The sequence below is a fragment of the Trachurus trachurus genome, assembly GCF_905171665.1.
Source record: "Trachurus trachurus genome assembly, chromosome: 5".
In the NCBI taxonomy this organism is placed as follows: Eukaryota; Metazoa; Chordata; class Actinopteri; order Carangiformes; family Carangidae; genus Trachurus; species Trachurus trachurus.
The window spans coordinates 8,409,338-8,425,163 of NC_139896.1; the positions used below are offsets into that span (position 1 = coordinate 8,409,338).

The window sequence follows — 15,826 nt, forward strand, 5'->3', positions numbered from 1 at the left end:
CTGTAAGAGAAAACCTGCAGTCCAGAGCAGGAATCTGCTGTTAATCCCTACATCACCATGTCTTGTCTAAACTGTAACATGTTTACGCAGCAGAAAGAAGTAAAAACTAAAATCGATTTATAAAATATGACTCAGACAGTTTGAGGTTTATAATGTGACAAGGCTTTATTATTCTCACATCCACCCCACACAAAACCTTGTTTGTTCAGTCTTCAGTCTACACAAACATTTTGTTGCTCATCCACTTTTTCGTTCAGTATGACTTCCCTCAAGGCTCTTTTCAGATGACTGACAACTTTGTCACAACTTTGCTTGTGCCAATCTTATACAACATGACAAAGTCCCAGGAAATGCCATTCTTATTGCTATCAGCCGCCTATAGCCACTAAAACAAAAACCTAAAGAGGAACTATGTAAGTCCAGTCACTTTTCCGATGTTTTGCTAACCCTCCTCCTGGTCAAGTGTATTTACAACAAGGTCAGTGAGAAATCAATCAATAGAGCGGTGCATAACGTTATGAATCATATACAATGTTACGTTGTGTATATTTGTGTAGTCTTATCTGTCATAAACAAGAGATTACAGGTACGGGGCGCGTTTGTGTCGCGGTGTGCAGAGACGAGAGCTTGGACACCGGGGCGGCGGCCCTGATCTTGCAAAGTTGTTTTTCAGCCAAGAGACGCAATAAGTGTCACGCTAGGTGCAAGGAAGAGAGCCTCCATTCTCCCTCGTAACAAGTTAAACCATTTATTAAACCATCACATTTAATCCAAAACGGTTTCATTAAGGTAAATAACGTAGCATATTCAGCTACAAATCCTGCATAGTTCCTCTTTAAAACTAAAATAAAAAAAATAAAGTAAGCAAAGCAGGCAGGAAAGAGTATTCAAGCAGTAGAGTTAATGTTTGGAGTATTATCTCTATAGACTGGAGTCTAAAGCAGTGATGATTGTAAAGGTCACTGCAGGGCAATGAAGCAGCAGCACCTGCAGAGCCAATCGAAAAGCTTGAATCTGTTCAGGTGCACCAGACTAGATAATGCACATTGCTTGTGAATGTGGCAGTGCAACTCAATGTCTGCTGGCACTTCCTTGAAATCTCTATTTAATTTCAAAGCAATCAACTTACCACTAACTACCTGACACGGAGGGAAAAACTGGGGCCTGAGGCGTCGCAGGGAGAAGAGGAGTGCTTCGTTCTGCTGCACTTAACGGAGAAATTGCAGGGTGAGGCACCACGCGTGGAGGCCAGGCCTTGAAAGCAGTGGAGGTTAAAAGCCACAGTTTTTCTATCCCTAACGGATCAATTTCAGGTGTGCAATTGACAGATAATCAAACAAATGAAGGTCTAAAAGGTTAAAACCTTCAAAGTTTGTTATTGAAGTCTCCACTGTTCCACCCTGGTCAACCATCCTAAATATGTCATGCATGGTGGCGCCCACCTGTCAGAGAGGCCAGAGCTGGTTTGACAATACGTCGTCAGTCACTTTCTTATGAAACCTATTTAACAAGGCCCCAGAGGGCATCGCCTAAACAGCAGGAGAAGAAAGACTCTTTGGTTAAACTAGTGCATGACCGTGGGGCACCCATCAACTGGGCCAACCTGTCAGCTGGACCAGTTTGGTTCCAGTTATATGTATCTAAGCTATGATCTTGCAGAGTTTAACTGCCCTGCCCCAAGGTTGGAGTCATCTCTCTAAAACTGGGTGTGGCGGCTTCGCAGGTACTGTAGATGGTATCCCACCTCAGGAGGAGATGTTTCCAGAGAATCTCAATCTGACAGCACTATCACAAATGCTTAAATCAACAGCCATCTGACTTCACAGATATGATATCAGCACAGTGGCAAAGACCCTGTCTGCTCTGGTATATTTAATGGTTTAAAGTTGTTTTTCCACAATAAAAGATGGTTTTCCTTCCCGATTCCTCACATTCACATGGAAATACATGTCGTTTTTGCAGAATTCTGGTACAAAGGTATATTTTCCAAATTGTGTGTATCAATAATCTCTTTACTGTATGTGGCAGTGGCAGGATGACAGTTTTGTGTCAACAGAAAACACTCCCTCAACGAAGGCTTTGTGTTAAAATGACAACCGATCACATAAAAAAGAATGTGTGGTTCCAACTCACTCAATCATCATTATTATGGTCTTAAAATGACATGATAGGTGTGTGTGTGTGTGTGTGTGTGTGTGTGTGTGTGTGTGTGTGTGTGTGTGTGTGTGTGTGTGTGTGTGTGTGTGTGTGTGTGTGTGTGAGTGTGTGAGTGTCCGGTGCAAAGCTGCAGCTGCTTAGGCTCTGTGTCATTTTTTTGTGATCTCTCTGTAAATCAGCCACAGTGAGGTGTGGGACAGTCCTGCAGGCTTAATCACTGGTGTCCAGCTCTGATACAAAACGCATGCTGGTGTGCATTTATTTGTCTCTCTCACGTAACTTTCACTATGAATAATCCATGGGTGTGTCAATCTACATTCTCCTGGTCCTGAACTAAACTTTTAAAGTAAATATTAGTTAAAAGCATGTTTTTTCTTGGTTTCATTGTGATATTTGTACTGATATGAGTACACCAGGGATATTATATTACATTTACAGTTACTTACTGTCCATACATGTTCTTTTGTTGTTGAAATGTGTACAGTATTTCATCGAGATATGTTGATGGCAGATCCCTAAAATTATGTTTTTTGTGGATGGTGTTCATACAGTATATTTATATCTCTTCTATATCTTTAGTGTCTTCCTACAGTTAAGACAATAAAATGAATCAACTTTTATGTGGAAACCTAACTTACATGTCCATAAGCTTGGCCCACACACAGGCTGACAGATCGATGTTCAATATAAAGCTATTTGGAAAATCGAATTGGTGTCAGACGTCATCAGTTACCTCTTTAAGCCAGGTTTCTTTGGGCTATTAGATGAAGTTTAATGTTCACCCATGTTACAGAACTTTATATATCAAACTTTGTCCTATCATACTTTATTTGACTCTGTTGAATTGTGTTATTGTATAGCAACGTGTGCTGATAAGTAGTAAAGTTCTGGGATCCTGTTGGCAGAGTGTGGTTTATGAGCACAGGTTAATAATTTCCTACTATCAAATGTGGAGGTGTAGAAGGGTGGAGCGGTCTGATGACATCTCATTTTTCTTTTACTGTACCTGTCCTAGCATGCAGGTATGCAGGTATGTGCCCAGTAGAGCTGCTGGCACAGGCTGCAATTTTCTATTGTTTTTTAATTTTTTAATAGGTCATTGATTGTATTGTCATACTGCCATTTTTTATTTGCATGCAATAAATGTTTATTGCTCAATCATCTGATGAGCTAATGACCCAAAAGATATCTTCATTCATATTCATACTCATAAACACACACACACACACATTCAAAGAAGGGAGTTATGAAGGTGATGAGTATATAATGACATGATGGTGGTTGCTAAGTACAATAGAAACAACAACAGACAGTAGTTACACAGCAGCCAGCATGAATTATGGAAAAATGATCTAGTCTAGTGTGACGACATAAGACAAACTCACACCTTATCTTCGTCTTTATACCTGACAAAACTTGTGTGTTTGAATTCAAAGACACAAAAATACGAATACTTTGTTACTTCGGGTTGTAATGAAAGCCGTGACATCAGCAAGGTTGCCTCACAAACACATCGCAGACATAGATGTCATTGCAATTCTGGCAGAATCAGCCACGTATCGTCACTCCATGTCTACAAGGCCCAGTTGCAACATGAAATGTTTTTCACACTTGTATAGGGGCCTTTAACCCATACAGGACTGATAACTATGCAGCTACTGAGTGGCCGACACCCTTTACGACTCAACATTGTGTAGGCCTCAGTGTCTGTAAGGAGCATATATATATCAAATCTACTCATTTCTCAGGAGCAGGTGATGAATGAGTGGGTTGAGACAAGTGCATGACTTCTGCGATGAGTCACTGCGAGGCCAGCGATAGTGCTAAACCTCTGACTGATCAGGTGGGTGGTGTCCCAGGAATGTGTTGACTATACAGACACCTTCCAGTACAACAGACCATGAACTGTCCAGTGGCAGAAATGAATATATATGATATTTCTATGGTTAACTAAAAGAGTGGACACAGTGTTGGGAGATGTGTACTACCAGACTACCGCTACCAAAACACAAACATTATGCATTTATTACGGGTATACAACTATTTTATCTTGTGTCCAGTGCGGCAGCTTGTTAGATTGGGTTGTGTTTGTGTCTTTGTGTTGAAGCGGTCTGGTGTTGGTGCCTCTGTTCTGTTGCCAGAATGACAGCACTTTTTCACACAGTGGTGCTTTATCCTGTACGGTAACATTAGCATGCTAACATGCTCACTGTGACATGCTGATGGTTGGCAGCCAACATGTGGCATATGTCCATTATCCTTTAGTCTTAGCCTGTTAACATGCTAACATTTGCAAATCAGCACACAATGATAGGAGAGTCATTCGTTTTGCAGATATTTGATTATAAACCAAATTAAAGCTAATTAGCTAACTAAGATTTAGTTGGATTCTTCCTTTGGGGAACATTAACAGTTGATTTAAACAAGGTGACATAGTTATACCCACCAAGCACCTTTTCAACAGATAGACATCTGCCATCTGCCACACCCTCTGCCATCACGAATCTGCAGGTTTTATCATTGTAAACTGAGCTGTTGGCATTTTTTTGGGTCATCTGTAAAACCGTCTGAACATTTCGAAATCATTTCTCAGCGCAACTGTTTAAACAAAACAAAACAAAATAAAACAAACTCTCACGCATACACGTATAAAACTCTGGGATTACAGACACTGTACCTATATGACATCATATAAAAACAGATGGTTTGAAATCCCACTCACACCGGTAATCAACTTGGTTGCTATGGTTTCTATTTTGCTAGACAACTCTCATGATCTTCCTTGTCTGACGGACAATGAGTCATCCAGTCAGACTGTAGTTTGTGCCAGCGTTCCCACACTTTTACAGTGCGGCTGCGTGTGTGTGTATGTGTGTGGGCTATTAGCAAAGGTGCTCAAGTCCAGAATTGTAAAGTAATATCTCCTGGTGATTCTTAAACAAACAGTGTGAATGTGTGTTTGGAAGTGCGTTAGCATGACAACAAACTGAGAGCACTGGTAAATCAATGAACACTGCCAACTCTTCAATGCTGCATAGTTTCTTGCTTATGTGAGACTTTGAGAGAGTTGAGAATGAGAATCTCACTTTTGTGCTGACGAAAGTTGTATCTACACACAGGTTAACCACCACACAAGATATTTCCATGCTTGATTTGTGGTCGCTCTACTGTAAGGGTGTGTACCCTTTGCAGGTGGTGAAACTGTGAGGCCTAGATTAAAATCCAATCCAACAGCACTCCCTCATGATGAACACACCCACCACTTCATGAGGATGCCAAAGCAAGCACAGCGGGGTGTGTTTGTGTGTCCAATGGCTTTAGATTTTCTCCTTTGTGTCGATTCATTATACTTCATATGGTCAAAGAATAGTTTGACTTAGATCTGTAATTAAACTGCAGTGAACGCAGTATTATAACGTACTTCTGTGATGCCGCAGTGAAAACATAGTAAAACTGGGCATGTCATGTAATGGATAGTGTGTGCAAGACGATGCCATGGAAACAGTTATGCTCAACATACGCTGGACTATGGTACGGAGCGAAGAATTTGCAGGCAAGACATGCAGAAACTTGAGTCACAGGTGTTGCTGCTGAATTTAAGTAACCATGCAAGTGTGTTTGCATTAGAGTGACACCAAGACAAATAACTCTGTCAATGGGACAACAAAGAATATGATACATACGCGACAAATGGAATGACTATTGTACCACAATCATGCAGTTAAAAGTTCCCACTGGCGAAGCTGCACAGCTACAGACTGGTTGCCAGTTCAACCAGTCACTCTTCGCATGTGGTTGGCCAAATTCTTCACATTCCAGTAATTACCAAGACAATGAGTTCACATGATTGGAAATTTACTTATTTACTTTCATCACCAAAATGTAGCTTTTATACTACAGTACATTTGGTTTTTTCCAAGGCTACACTTTGGATTTGGATATACTGAGTTGTTTCCTCTCTAAGTGAACTGAGAGTTGCGGTGTAAAGAGCACAATAACTAAAAATAAAAAGGCCGTTAGCTGGGAAATAATGTTGGGATAACACACACACACACAACAGCTTTAAAGCACCGATGAAATTCTTTTGTTTGTGTCTTTATACGTTTAAACATGAATCTACTGCTCTCTTTAGTAGAAGTGAGAGTCACTGTCTCATGATGTTTGCAGAGATTAATGACTTTCACAACCAGTGGCTTACTCTGACAAAAATGTGCTCCACCCAAACACAATGCACATAAGATATGAAGGTGACCGGTTCAACGGCGAGAGAGGATTTACAACAGCATAGTTCTCAGGAGGAGTTCCAGTGATGCCACTTGCAGTTAAAAACACATAGTAGTAGGCGAAGTAAAGGCCACGGCATGTGTGCTCTTAATTCAGTTACATCTAAATGGCTGGATAATGGCAAGTAGCCACTCCTGTGAAACCAAACTGCAGCACAGAATGCTTTAAGTTATGTTAACTAAAGAGCTGAATTCAAACAAACAAAAAACAAAAGGCAAATTACCCCGAGACATGGAAAGCTGGAGCTGTTCGTCAGGTTTTTTTAATGTTGAAACAGTAAAAGTGCAGTGCCTAAAGCCAGAGACACCTGACAGCCATAAAGCGCTTTAACTTTTGATGTTTATGGCTGCATTTGTAAAAGACTAGACAGGAACTGGTGTTTATGTTATGTATACAAGTTTAGCAGCTACATCCAAATATTTGTGTAATTCATTTCAGTCCGAGTAGACTGTATTCTTAAAAAACTATCCTGCGAGATCAGAGATATGTTTTGTTTTATCTTGAAATCGGACATGTCAGGTGCAGACATCTGAACCATTGTCAGATTGATCTCTACTTTCATTTGCACAACAAACTTGCATTGCTTAATCAGTCTGTCAGGTCAGTTTTCTGAATGGCCTCTCATTCAAATACAGACACTGTAGACACTGTTCAGTGCCCACACCCAGTTTACTCATACCGGAGAGGCAGCTATGAGTCTATCATGATCAGATACCAATTTGATAGTTAACATGGAAATCAAGTATTGGGAAAGCTGGGGTGGAGAAGGCAACACTTTCGTTGACTTTGTTTTGTCCACTTGACAGATGTATTCATTCAGTCTTCATTCAACGTCCATCGTTTCACAACTGCTGCTTGTTTTGCTTGTAAATCAGATCAAATGCACTTGTATAATAACTGAAAAAGTCGACTGAAAGTATCAGCGAAGCAACCAGAGCTGTATTACCCAGTTTTGTTTGCAGGTATTTTTTTCCCACGCAATAGTGAACACGGATAAGTTGGAGATTTGTGTTTGTGCATGTGTGTGCACCCCTGTACAAACTTGCATATTACAACTATGTGTTTCTGCCACTGCTTATGTTTATTTGTTCACATGAGAGTTACAACAAATAAAGCCATGATGAGGCAAATGCCTTTCCTTGGAGAGTATTTTTTTACGTGCTAGACAGCCGCTTTAAGAGAACTCGCAGTTCCATAAGAAATAATGTGAACACATTAACAGACGGTCGCAGCATTGTTATACCCTCAACCCTGCCACACCTACTGCTCACACTCACGGCCGCATTTTCAAATAATAATCAAGTGTCATCCACCTATATGGCAAACCACCCAAGGTATCATCCCACACATCTGGAAACATGAACTTTAACTTCATGTGTTGAGTTGAGCTGAGCTGAGTTCATATGATCCAGACTTGACTGGGCTTGAGCTCCTGGCTCATGACAGCCATGACCGATAACATTTCAAACAAGCACAGACAAAGATCACGACGATTGTGATCTGTGTCCTGCACTTTTCCTTTATGCTTCCTCACTGAAACATCTTCTCTCTTCCTTCAGTTTTATCAGACTCCTCTGTAATGTAACTATCTAGGCCAGTTGTAAACAACTCACTCTGCCCTTTTCGGTGGTTTTGATTTATTACCATCATGTGGCACTCGAGTATGTGTGGACTAATTGCAGCCTAATGAAACAGAGAGAAAGATAAAGGTGTCTACAAAGTGTGGTTATTGATAAGTAAATGCTTACACAATCATCAGTTTGACTTTAGTGCATCTGTTTAAACTTTTGTAAGAAGCAAAAACCAGCACATAAATTGTCTCCAAATAGCTGTTAGACAGCAGATATTTGAGCTTTAGAGTAAAGTTCCACACCATGGTAGAAATTGAAGGCATGTGCATGTGAAAAGTTGGGGAAGAACGAAAAAGAATGCTGGCCTCACCTACAGCAAAGGTGCAGGGGCAAGAAGAAAGAGCGGTAGTGTTTGATATTGGAACAACTGGGTGTGGTGTATTATATACAGGATTAAAAAAAAAATCACTAAGCCTGTGAACGTATCATTGGTTAATGTGCAAGATTGTTTTTGCTACAACAAGGACGCTCCTGCAAAATAAAACAAAATGCATGATACTGTAAGTCTGGGGGATATCATTTATATCGACATTTGCTTGCTGTTATGAGAAAGACTTGATTAAACATAACTCTGGCTCAGGCCTTTGTTTGAATAACCTTCAATGATAACTTTAACTTAATGTAGACTTTGCTTGTCAAGCTATGTTTAGCACTCTCATGCTGGTGTCTGATTTGCATCGGTTTCAGGGAACTCCATTAGATCTTTTTTAATCAGATGTCAGGTTAGCTTCGTCTCAGACTGACAAGAGAGCTGTTTTAAGCAGACTTTCAGGTTTGTGCATAAGGTTTGACAGCGAGTTGACCAGTGGGCGACCTGGCTTGGCAGCATGGCATTCCTGACTGGGAGGCACACCACATCAACAATCCAGAGTGTGACCTGGCTGCAATTGATGGGATTTGCAGATGACAAGATGATTGTGAAGCTGTTTCTTAGCCAAGGTGTCAGGATTAACTTGTCCAGCTAGAAACTAACTAATTCAGCTCTGCAAAGATGCAACTAATAAAACAACACTTATTCAGACAGTGTAACAGTTTTTTGTCAAAATACCAGGTCAATACTACACAGCAACATTTACCTACAAATCTAGCCTTTAACAATCACTAACTTGGTTGTAACAGACCAAGAATGGATGTAGTTACCAAGCCTTTTAGTGCACTTAAGTAAACACTGTTGTGTTTTTATTGTTTAATCTACTTTCTGAGAGACACACTTATGTGTCCCTTTAACATAATGTTTATATTGGGTGTGAAAGCAGGGAGGGAGGGACTTCGATATGTTTCCAATATCCATTCCTTGTCAACTAAATACTTGTAAAGCAGGTTATGTTTGTGGTAATCTTGTCTCATTTAACATTGATCATTTGTCTAGATCTTCTCCCTGCAACGCTGCATCTGTTTGGTTAAAATGTGATTTTGACATCAGATTTAATGCTGAAAGAATTTTTTTTTAAATGCAGTTCTCCAGGTTTTACTTCACCATGGCCACATTTCTAAATGCCAAGAATAATTTAAAAAAGTTTAATCAAGAATCAAATAATATCGCTGCTTAAGTATTACTTACAGCAAAATGTAACTGAAAATAAAAACTACTTATTATGCAGAATGCAAACTGAACATAGTTTTTTTTTTTGTGGACTATATAAATAGAGCAACATAAACAATGCACTAGTTATTCCTATGAACAGTTTCATGCTATTCTTAAGAGACGAGTAGATTGTGTATTTGTGCATGACAAGAATGGGGGATGATTTTTTATTCCATGTTATATGTATAGTGTGTGAAAACACGAATGTTTGTCTGTGAGTGTTTGCTAGTTCGTTTGTTTTTACGACCTGAAAATGTTATTTAGGTGATTTGCTAAATTTTATGTCATTGCAATTGTATCTTTTGCCACAACAGATGTTGGAAAAAAGTAAAGTAGTAAAATTAATGAACACATTCTTCAAGACTCGTTTTCCTTACATAATCACATTTTCACTTCACCCCTTCTCTCTCTCTCTCTCCCTTCAGCCTGTGCAGGGTGTGTCCCGGCTTATCTCCTCGCAATCCCTCCCTACCTGTTTTACAGGATTGGCCACTCCTGTCATTCAGAGCCAGAGGCGTGTAGGCTGAAGCTGGACAGCAAAAGTAAGAGTACAGGTTGAAGTGGCTGAAGAGGATCCTCCCCCTGACTCAGCACGGCCATATAAGCAGGCAGGGACTGCTGCTAGACACTCAGAGGGACTTGGCTCTCCTTTTGAAGGCTACTCATCTCCAGTTTTCTCCTGCTCAACAGCTGCCCACCTTTAACACTACAATAATGATGAGGAAATCATACTCCGTCTCCGGCTCCGGTGGCAGCACCAGGAGGTCTTTTGCAGGACCAGGCACCAGCTCCAGCTACTCTGTAAAAAGAACCACCTATGGGTCTGGTTCAGGCTCTGGTTTTGGTGGAGGTGCTGGTTATGGTTCAGGTGCCGGTTATGGTTCAGGTGCTGGTTTCGGTGCCGGCATGGGAATGTCCTCCATGAGCAGCTCTGGTGGTTTCGGTCTGTCCGCCAGCCAGGCAGGAGGCTGCTACATCGCCCCACCGATCACAGCTGTGCAGGTCAACCAGAGCCTGCTGGCCCCCCTCAACCTGGAGATCGACCCCACCATCCAGGCCGTCCGCACCCAGGAGAAGGAGCAGATCAAGACCCTCAACAACCGCTTCGCCTCCTTCATCGACAAGGTTGGTTCCTGTCAGCTCTCTGTCTCTCCTAGGTTTAATGTTCAATTTACTGCAGGCCTCATTATCTCCGCACTGATAGCATCCTCTCTGGGCTTCACTCACCTCTAGCAGCTGTCAAAAGTCAACAGTCTTACTTCTGCTCTTTACTGAAAAGAAACAGTTAAACTTTTAAAACATTTAACAACAACCTGCTCTGTAAAGAAACTCCTGACCATTGTTCACTAGATGAAAACACGGCACTTTTACTGTCAAAGCTGACACAGCAAGAGGACTGTGAATCTTATCTATGTGGTGTCGTATCCATCAATGAGTTACAGCCTGTTGGATTAGGAAAGCTTATAAAAATCTCAAAGTCTGTCAGCGTTTGTGACCATGTCATATAGCAAAATATGCATAGAGTAACATTTAGCCTGTCTGAGCCTCTCTGCCCACTATCTAAACATGGGTGGGTCTCATACAATTGCAGTGCCTCGCCCATCTCTCACCTGGCAGACGGGCTGAGAGAGCAGGGACCTATCTGTACTCTGCCCACAGAGTCCAAAGTCTCTTATTTGCACATGCCACCTATCACCTGGTTGCCATGGACAACAGGAATGCCAAATAGAGAGTTGTAACTCAACTTTTACTTGTTTGCAATGCTACGGTCTACAGTCTTTGTTGCGTGTGAGTTACAGGATGATTATCTTTAGCGAGAGTGAAACACACTTTGTGTGAGTTTACACACACACAAAAACTCTCATCTCCTGATACTGAGCTGCTTTGTTTTCTGCGGTCTGTCTGCCACACCTAGTTTTTTTTATGACTGGAGTGACTGTGCCTGCATGGCTCAACAGAGCATGAAGGATGAGTCATAGCCAAACAAGAGACACAATAGAAATTCTTAAAGCCACATACATGTTAGAGGAACATTTAGGTAAAATATATTCTTTGTGCCCGTTGATTCAGGATAGGAGAAATATTTTCTATAAACTTCCATTTAGTCTTCCAGCTTTGAGCAGTCTGCACACAAGGATAGGCCTTCATGAGTTGCAATTGTTCAGACTTGGGTGTGGCCATTCAGATATGTCGCTATCTCCTCAGTTATGCAGATAAAGGTGAGGCCCTTTAAAACCTGACACCATAAACGACACACCCAGCAAATTCTATTAGTGCTGATCCGGCTCTTTAAAAATGATAAGAATTTTTTTTTTTTTTTTAATTACTCACTTCTCAGCTCTCAAAGAATTCAGCCCCATCCAAAACCACAATCCATACTTTTGTACCATCCAGTATAAAAACTGCAATACAATATATTCTTTATAACACTATTTGACATCTGCTCTGGTTTTCTATGTGCACAGGTCCGTTTCTTGGAGCAGCAGAACAAGATGCTGGAGACCAAATGGAGCCTCCTGCAGGACCAGACCACCACCCGCTCCAACATCGAGGGCATGTTCGAGGCCTACATCGCCAACCTGCGCAGACAGCTCGATGGCCTGGGCAACGAGAAGGGCAAGCTGGAGGGAGAGCTGAGGAACATGCAGGGCCTGGTTGAGGACTTCAAGAAGAAGTACGAGGATGAAATCAACAAACGTGCAGCTGCAGAGAACGAGTTCGTGCTCCTGAAGAAGGTAGGAATGCATCAAGATAGATGGACCTTTGTTTGATTTTGTTTGTTTTCCCCTAGAGGTTTAAATGTGACCAGTTGTAACACTTCCTGTTTGTGCATAATTTTCCTTTCAGGATGTCGATGCTGCCTACATGAACAAGGTGGAGCTGGAGGCCAGAGTTGATGCTCTTCAGGATGAGATCAACTTCCTCAGGGCCGTCTATGAGGCTGTATGTACCACTCTTAATGCCATCTGATTTCATAGTAATATAATAATAAGCACTTGAGTCAAAGCTGATCTCAAAGCTGAAATCAACAGAAACGTAACTGTTCTTCACCAACCTTTGGTTCTGTAGGAGCTCCGTGAGCTGCAGGGCCAGATCAAGGACACCTCCGTCGTTGTGGAGATGGACAACAGCCGCAACCTCGACATGGACTCCATCGTGGCTGAAGTGCGCGCTCAGTATGAAGACATCGCCAACCGCAGCAAGGCCGAGGCCGAGACCTGGTACAAACAGAAGGTGAGTGAAGAGCAAAGCCAAGCCACGATATCCCCTGCATCTTCTATAACCAAACCATCGAGCATCTCTCCCAAACTTCATGATTCACATTTTGGTCTTTTTTTACAACAGTATGAGGAGATGCAGTCCTCTGCCGGACAGTACGGTGATGACCTGCGCACAACCAAGGGTGAGATCGCCGAGCTGAACCGCATGATCGCCCGTCTCCAGAATGAGATCGAGGCTGTCAAGGGACAGGTACGTTTCAAGAAAATTCTCATGGCTGACGGATGCCTTTTCATCAACGCAGTCCATCGTATAGTATGTGCAGCTCCTTAATCCTTGATTCCTTTCCACAGAGGGCAAGCCTTGAGGCCCAGATCGCAGAGGCTGAGGAGCGCGGTGAGCTGGCAGTGAAGGACGCCAAGCTCCGCATCAGAGACCTGGAGGATGCTCTGCAGAGAGCCAAGCAGGACATGGCCCGCCAGGTGCGCGAGTACCAGGAGCTGATGAACGTCAAACTGGCCCTGGACATTGAAATCGCCACCTACAGGAAGCTGCTGGAAGGAGAGGAGAGCAGGTGGGCTAGACTTGAATGTTCAGTGTTGTTTCAATGGCTGTAGCACTGGTTTTAAAATATCAAGCACTAACTTGATATTGTTACCCCATCAGACTGGCCAGCGGAGGCGCCAACGCAACCATCCACGTGCAGCAGAGCTCTGGTGGTAAGTTTCAGATTTTTATCATTGTCACAAATGATGCCCAAACCAGCAGAGCACCTAGAAACATGGATGGATGACTGACAACACCTTCTTTTTGTCCTATTCCAGGATACTCCAACGCCAGCTCCGCCGGTGGATTCGGCTCCGGCAGTGGATACGGCTCCGGCAGCGGATTCGGCTACAGCAGTGGTGGCATGTCTGGCGGATATGGCGGTGGCATGGTCACCAAGTCCAGCACAGTCACAACATCCAGCAGGAGAATCATGTAAAAACCAAAAAAAAGGAGAGCCATCCCTCTTTCCCTTCAGAAACTTTTGAAATTCATCTAAATCTGTGACCCCTTCACGGTGCTATGCAATACAATACTGTCATGTTCAACAAGAATATTCCCAAAAGCCAGTGACTCCTAATGTCTAAAAGAAAGGTGTACTGGATCGTGTTACACTGCCACCAGTTTTTGTTTTTCAAGGATCACTGGCTGCTTCTCTTAGTCTGTACCTTGCCATCCTTAAACAAGAGTTTCTGAAGGTTGACATGGCCTAAAATACACCAGGGCCAGACCAGTTAGCAAAGATAAATTTGTTTTCTTTCTGTACTTCCATCCAAGAAATAAGAAAAAAAAAGGCAAAAACACTAAGGGTTTCATGGAGAGTTAAAACTATGCAAGAAAACTATTTGGGAGAACATTTTATACTGTAGTTCTGAGAAGGTGCTGTTCTCAGTTGATGATTTCTACAATTGAGTAGTCACAAGTCACTGACCAAATCGGAAATAAGAACATTTGTGTGACGTTACATGTTTACAGTTGATTGGTTATTGACTTGTTCCTGTCTTTTTGTTGCTGTTTTTTACTGTTCTGTCGAATGTTTCCCTGCTTAGTTTTGCCCTCTCTTGCCTAAAAAACTAAAACTATGTTGAAACCAGATTTATTTTGCAAGAGCCTTCTCAGCAACCGACTGATGAATGTTGCAGCAAATGACACTAAATCAATCTGTTAAATAAATCTGAGTACCAAAATGAATGTTTCTCTCTGACTTCTTGTCACAAATAAAAGGGGGGGGAAAAAAAGCTGCTGCAAACGTCTGCACAGTAACAGCAAGATGATATTTTCTCACCTACGTAGATTTCACATGGTGGCAGTGCTGTGCCATTTTTTACTCTTCCTGCTTGACTTTTGCATTCCCATCTGAACTGTATGCACATTCACTGAGCGCTTTATGGAGGAACACCTTAGTATCACTGGGCAGGAGAACATTATTGAAGCCAGTTTGAAACTATTTCACTTGAGCCATAAAGGGAAGCGTGGTCAGCAACTACACAAATCATATTCAAATCAAGACTGATTAAGGTGTACCAAGAAAACTACCAGCACCATTATCACCCAAAATCCAGTCTTTAACTTTCTTCACACTTCTTCTTCCAGTTCTCTTGAGACTAATTTTCTATTCTAGTCAGAGAACAGTGAAACCTGACACAGGCCTCCGCTGTTACACAACACACTTTACATCTGAAATGTAAGGAATGTGAGCGTGAGTTGTTTTCTGAGCTACCATGGCCGGCGTGTCCGTTCCCCACCGACATCTCGCATCAACAACCATTTATTTGCCCCACAGCGACAAGGAGAAATGATGTCTTCAAGTGTTCGTGCCAAGTGTGGGTGTTGTGTTACTGCAGCCAGCCAGCATACTGCCAGCACAGGGGTGGACAAACAAAGCCAAGATAACACACAGACTCAACACGACACCACGCCCTGCCACTCCACAGAGTAAGAAACAGGAAACACTGTGAATCATTTCTCTAAGTAATAGTGATGCCCTGTACTCACAGATCAGATAGAAGGGAGTGTCTAAAAATACCTAGAAGTTTTGCAAACTTATGAAAGACATGCCTTTGTGGGTTTGACCTGTATCATACTGAGTTGGTGTTGATTGACCCGCACCACTTCCTGCACATACAATGGAGTATTTTTAAGTACCGACGCTGGCACACACAGTCTGCATTGGCAGGCTGATGAAAGATTTGCTACTTACGTCGTCACCTGAAGCACAGAGCGTTGGCACTGGTCAGGCGGCAGGTCTTTTTCCTTTTTTGAACTCGGCCCCAGAGGAATTAAAAGTTTGATTGACTCATAAGAATGATGCAGAGCTCGTGTCAAACGTTAAAAAAAACCAATTGTGCCCGTGCCAAACCAGTTACACCACCGCTCGACAAAAATTACAGGTGTTGCATCCTCT

The 15,826-nt window shown here is 42.2% G+C and overlaps 1 protein-coding gene across 2 annotated transcripts; it reads left to right on the forward strand.

The window, feature by feature from the left end:
• Positions 1 to 10,301: 10,301 nt before the first annotated feature.
• LOC310986545 (keratin, type II cytoskeletal cochleal-like) lies at positions 10,302 to 14,595 on the forward strand. Of its 2 annotated transcripts, XM_083972493.1 has the most exons (8): positions 10,302 to 10,782; positions 12,123 to 12,392; positions 12,505 to 12,600; positions 12,727 to 12,891; positions 13,003 to 13,128; positions 13,230 to 13,450; positions 13,543 to 13,595; positions 13,701 to 14,595. In XM_083972493.1, the coding sequence occupies exons 1-8, from the start codon at positions 10,372 to 10,374 to the stop codon at positions 13,859 to 13,861; spliced, it is 1,503 nt and encodes a 500-aa protein (XP_083828619.1). In that variant the 5' UTR covers positions 10,302 to 10,371; the 3' UTR covers positions 13,862 to 14,595. The 2 variants fall into 2 exon arrangements, with proteins under 2 accessions (XP_083828619.1, XP_083828618.1); XM_083972492.1 differs by having other exon boundaries at positions 12,727 to 13,128.
• The last annotated feature ends 1,231 nt before the right edge of the window (positions 14,596 to 15,826 follow it).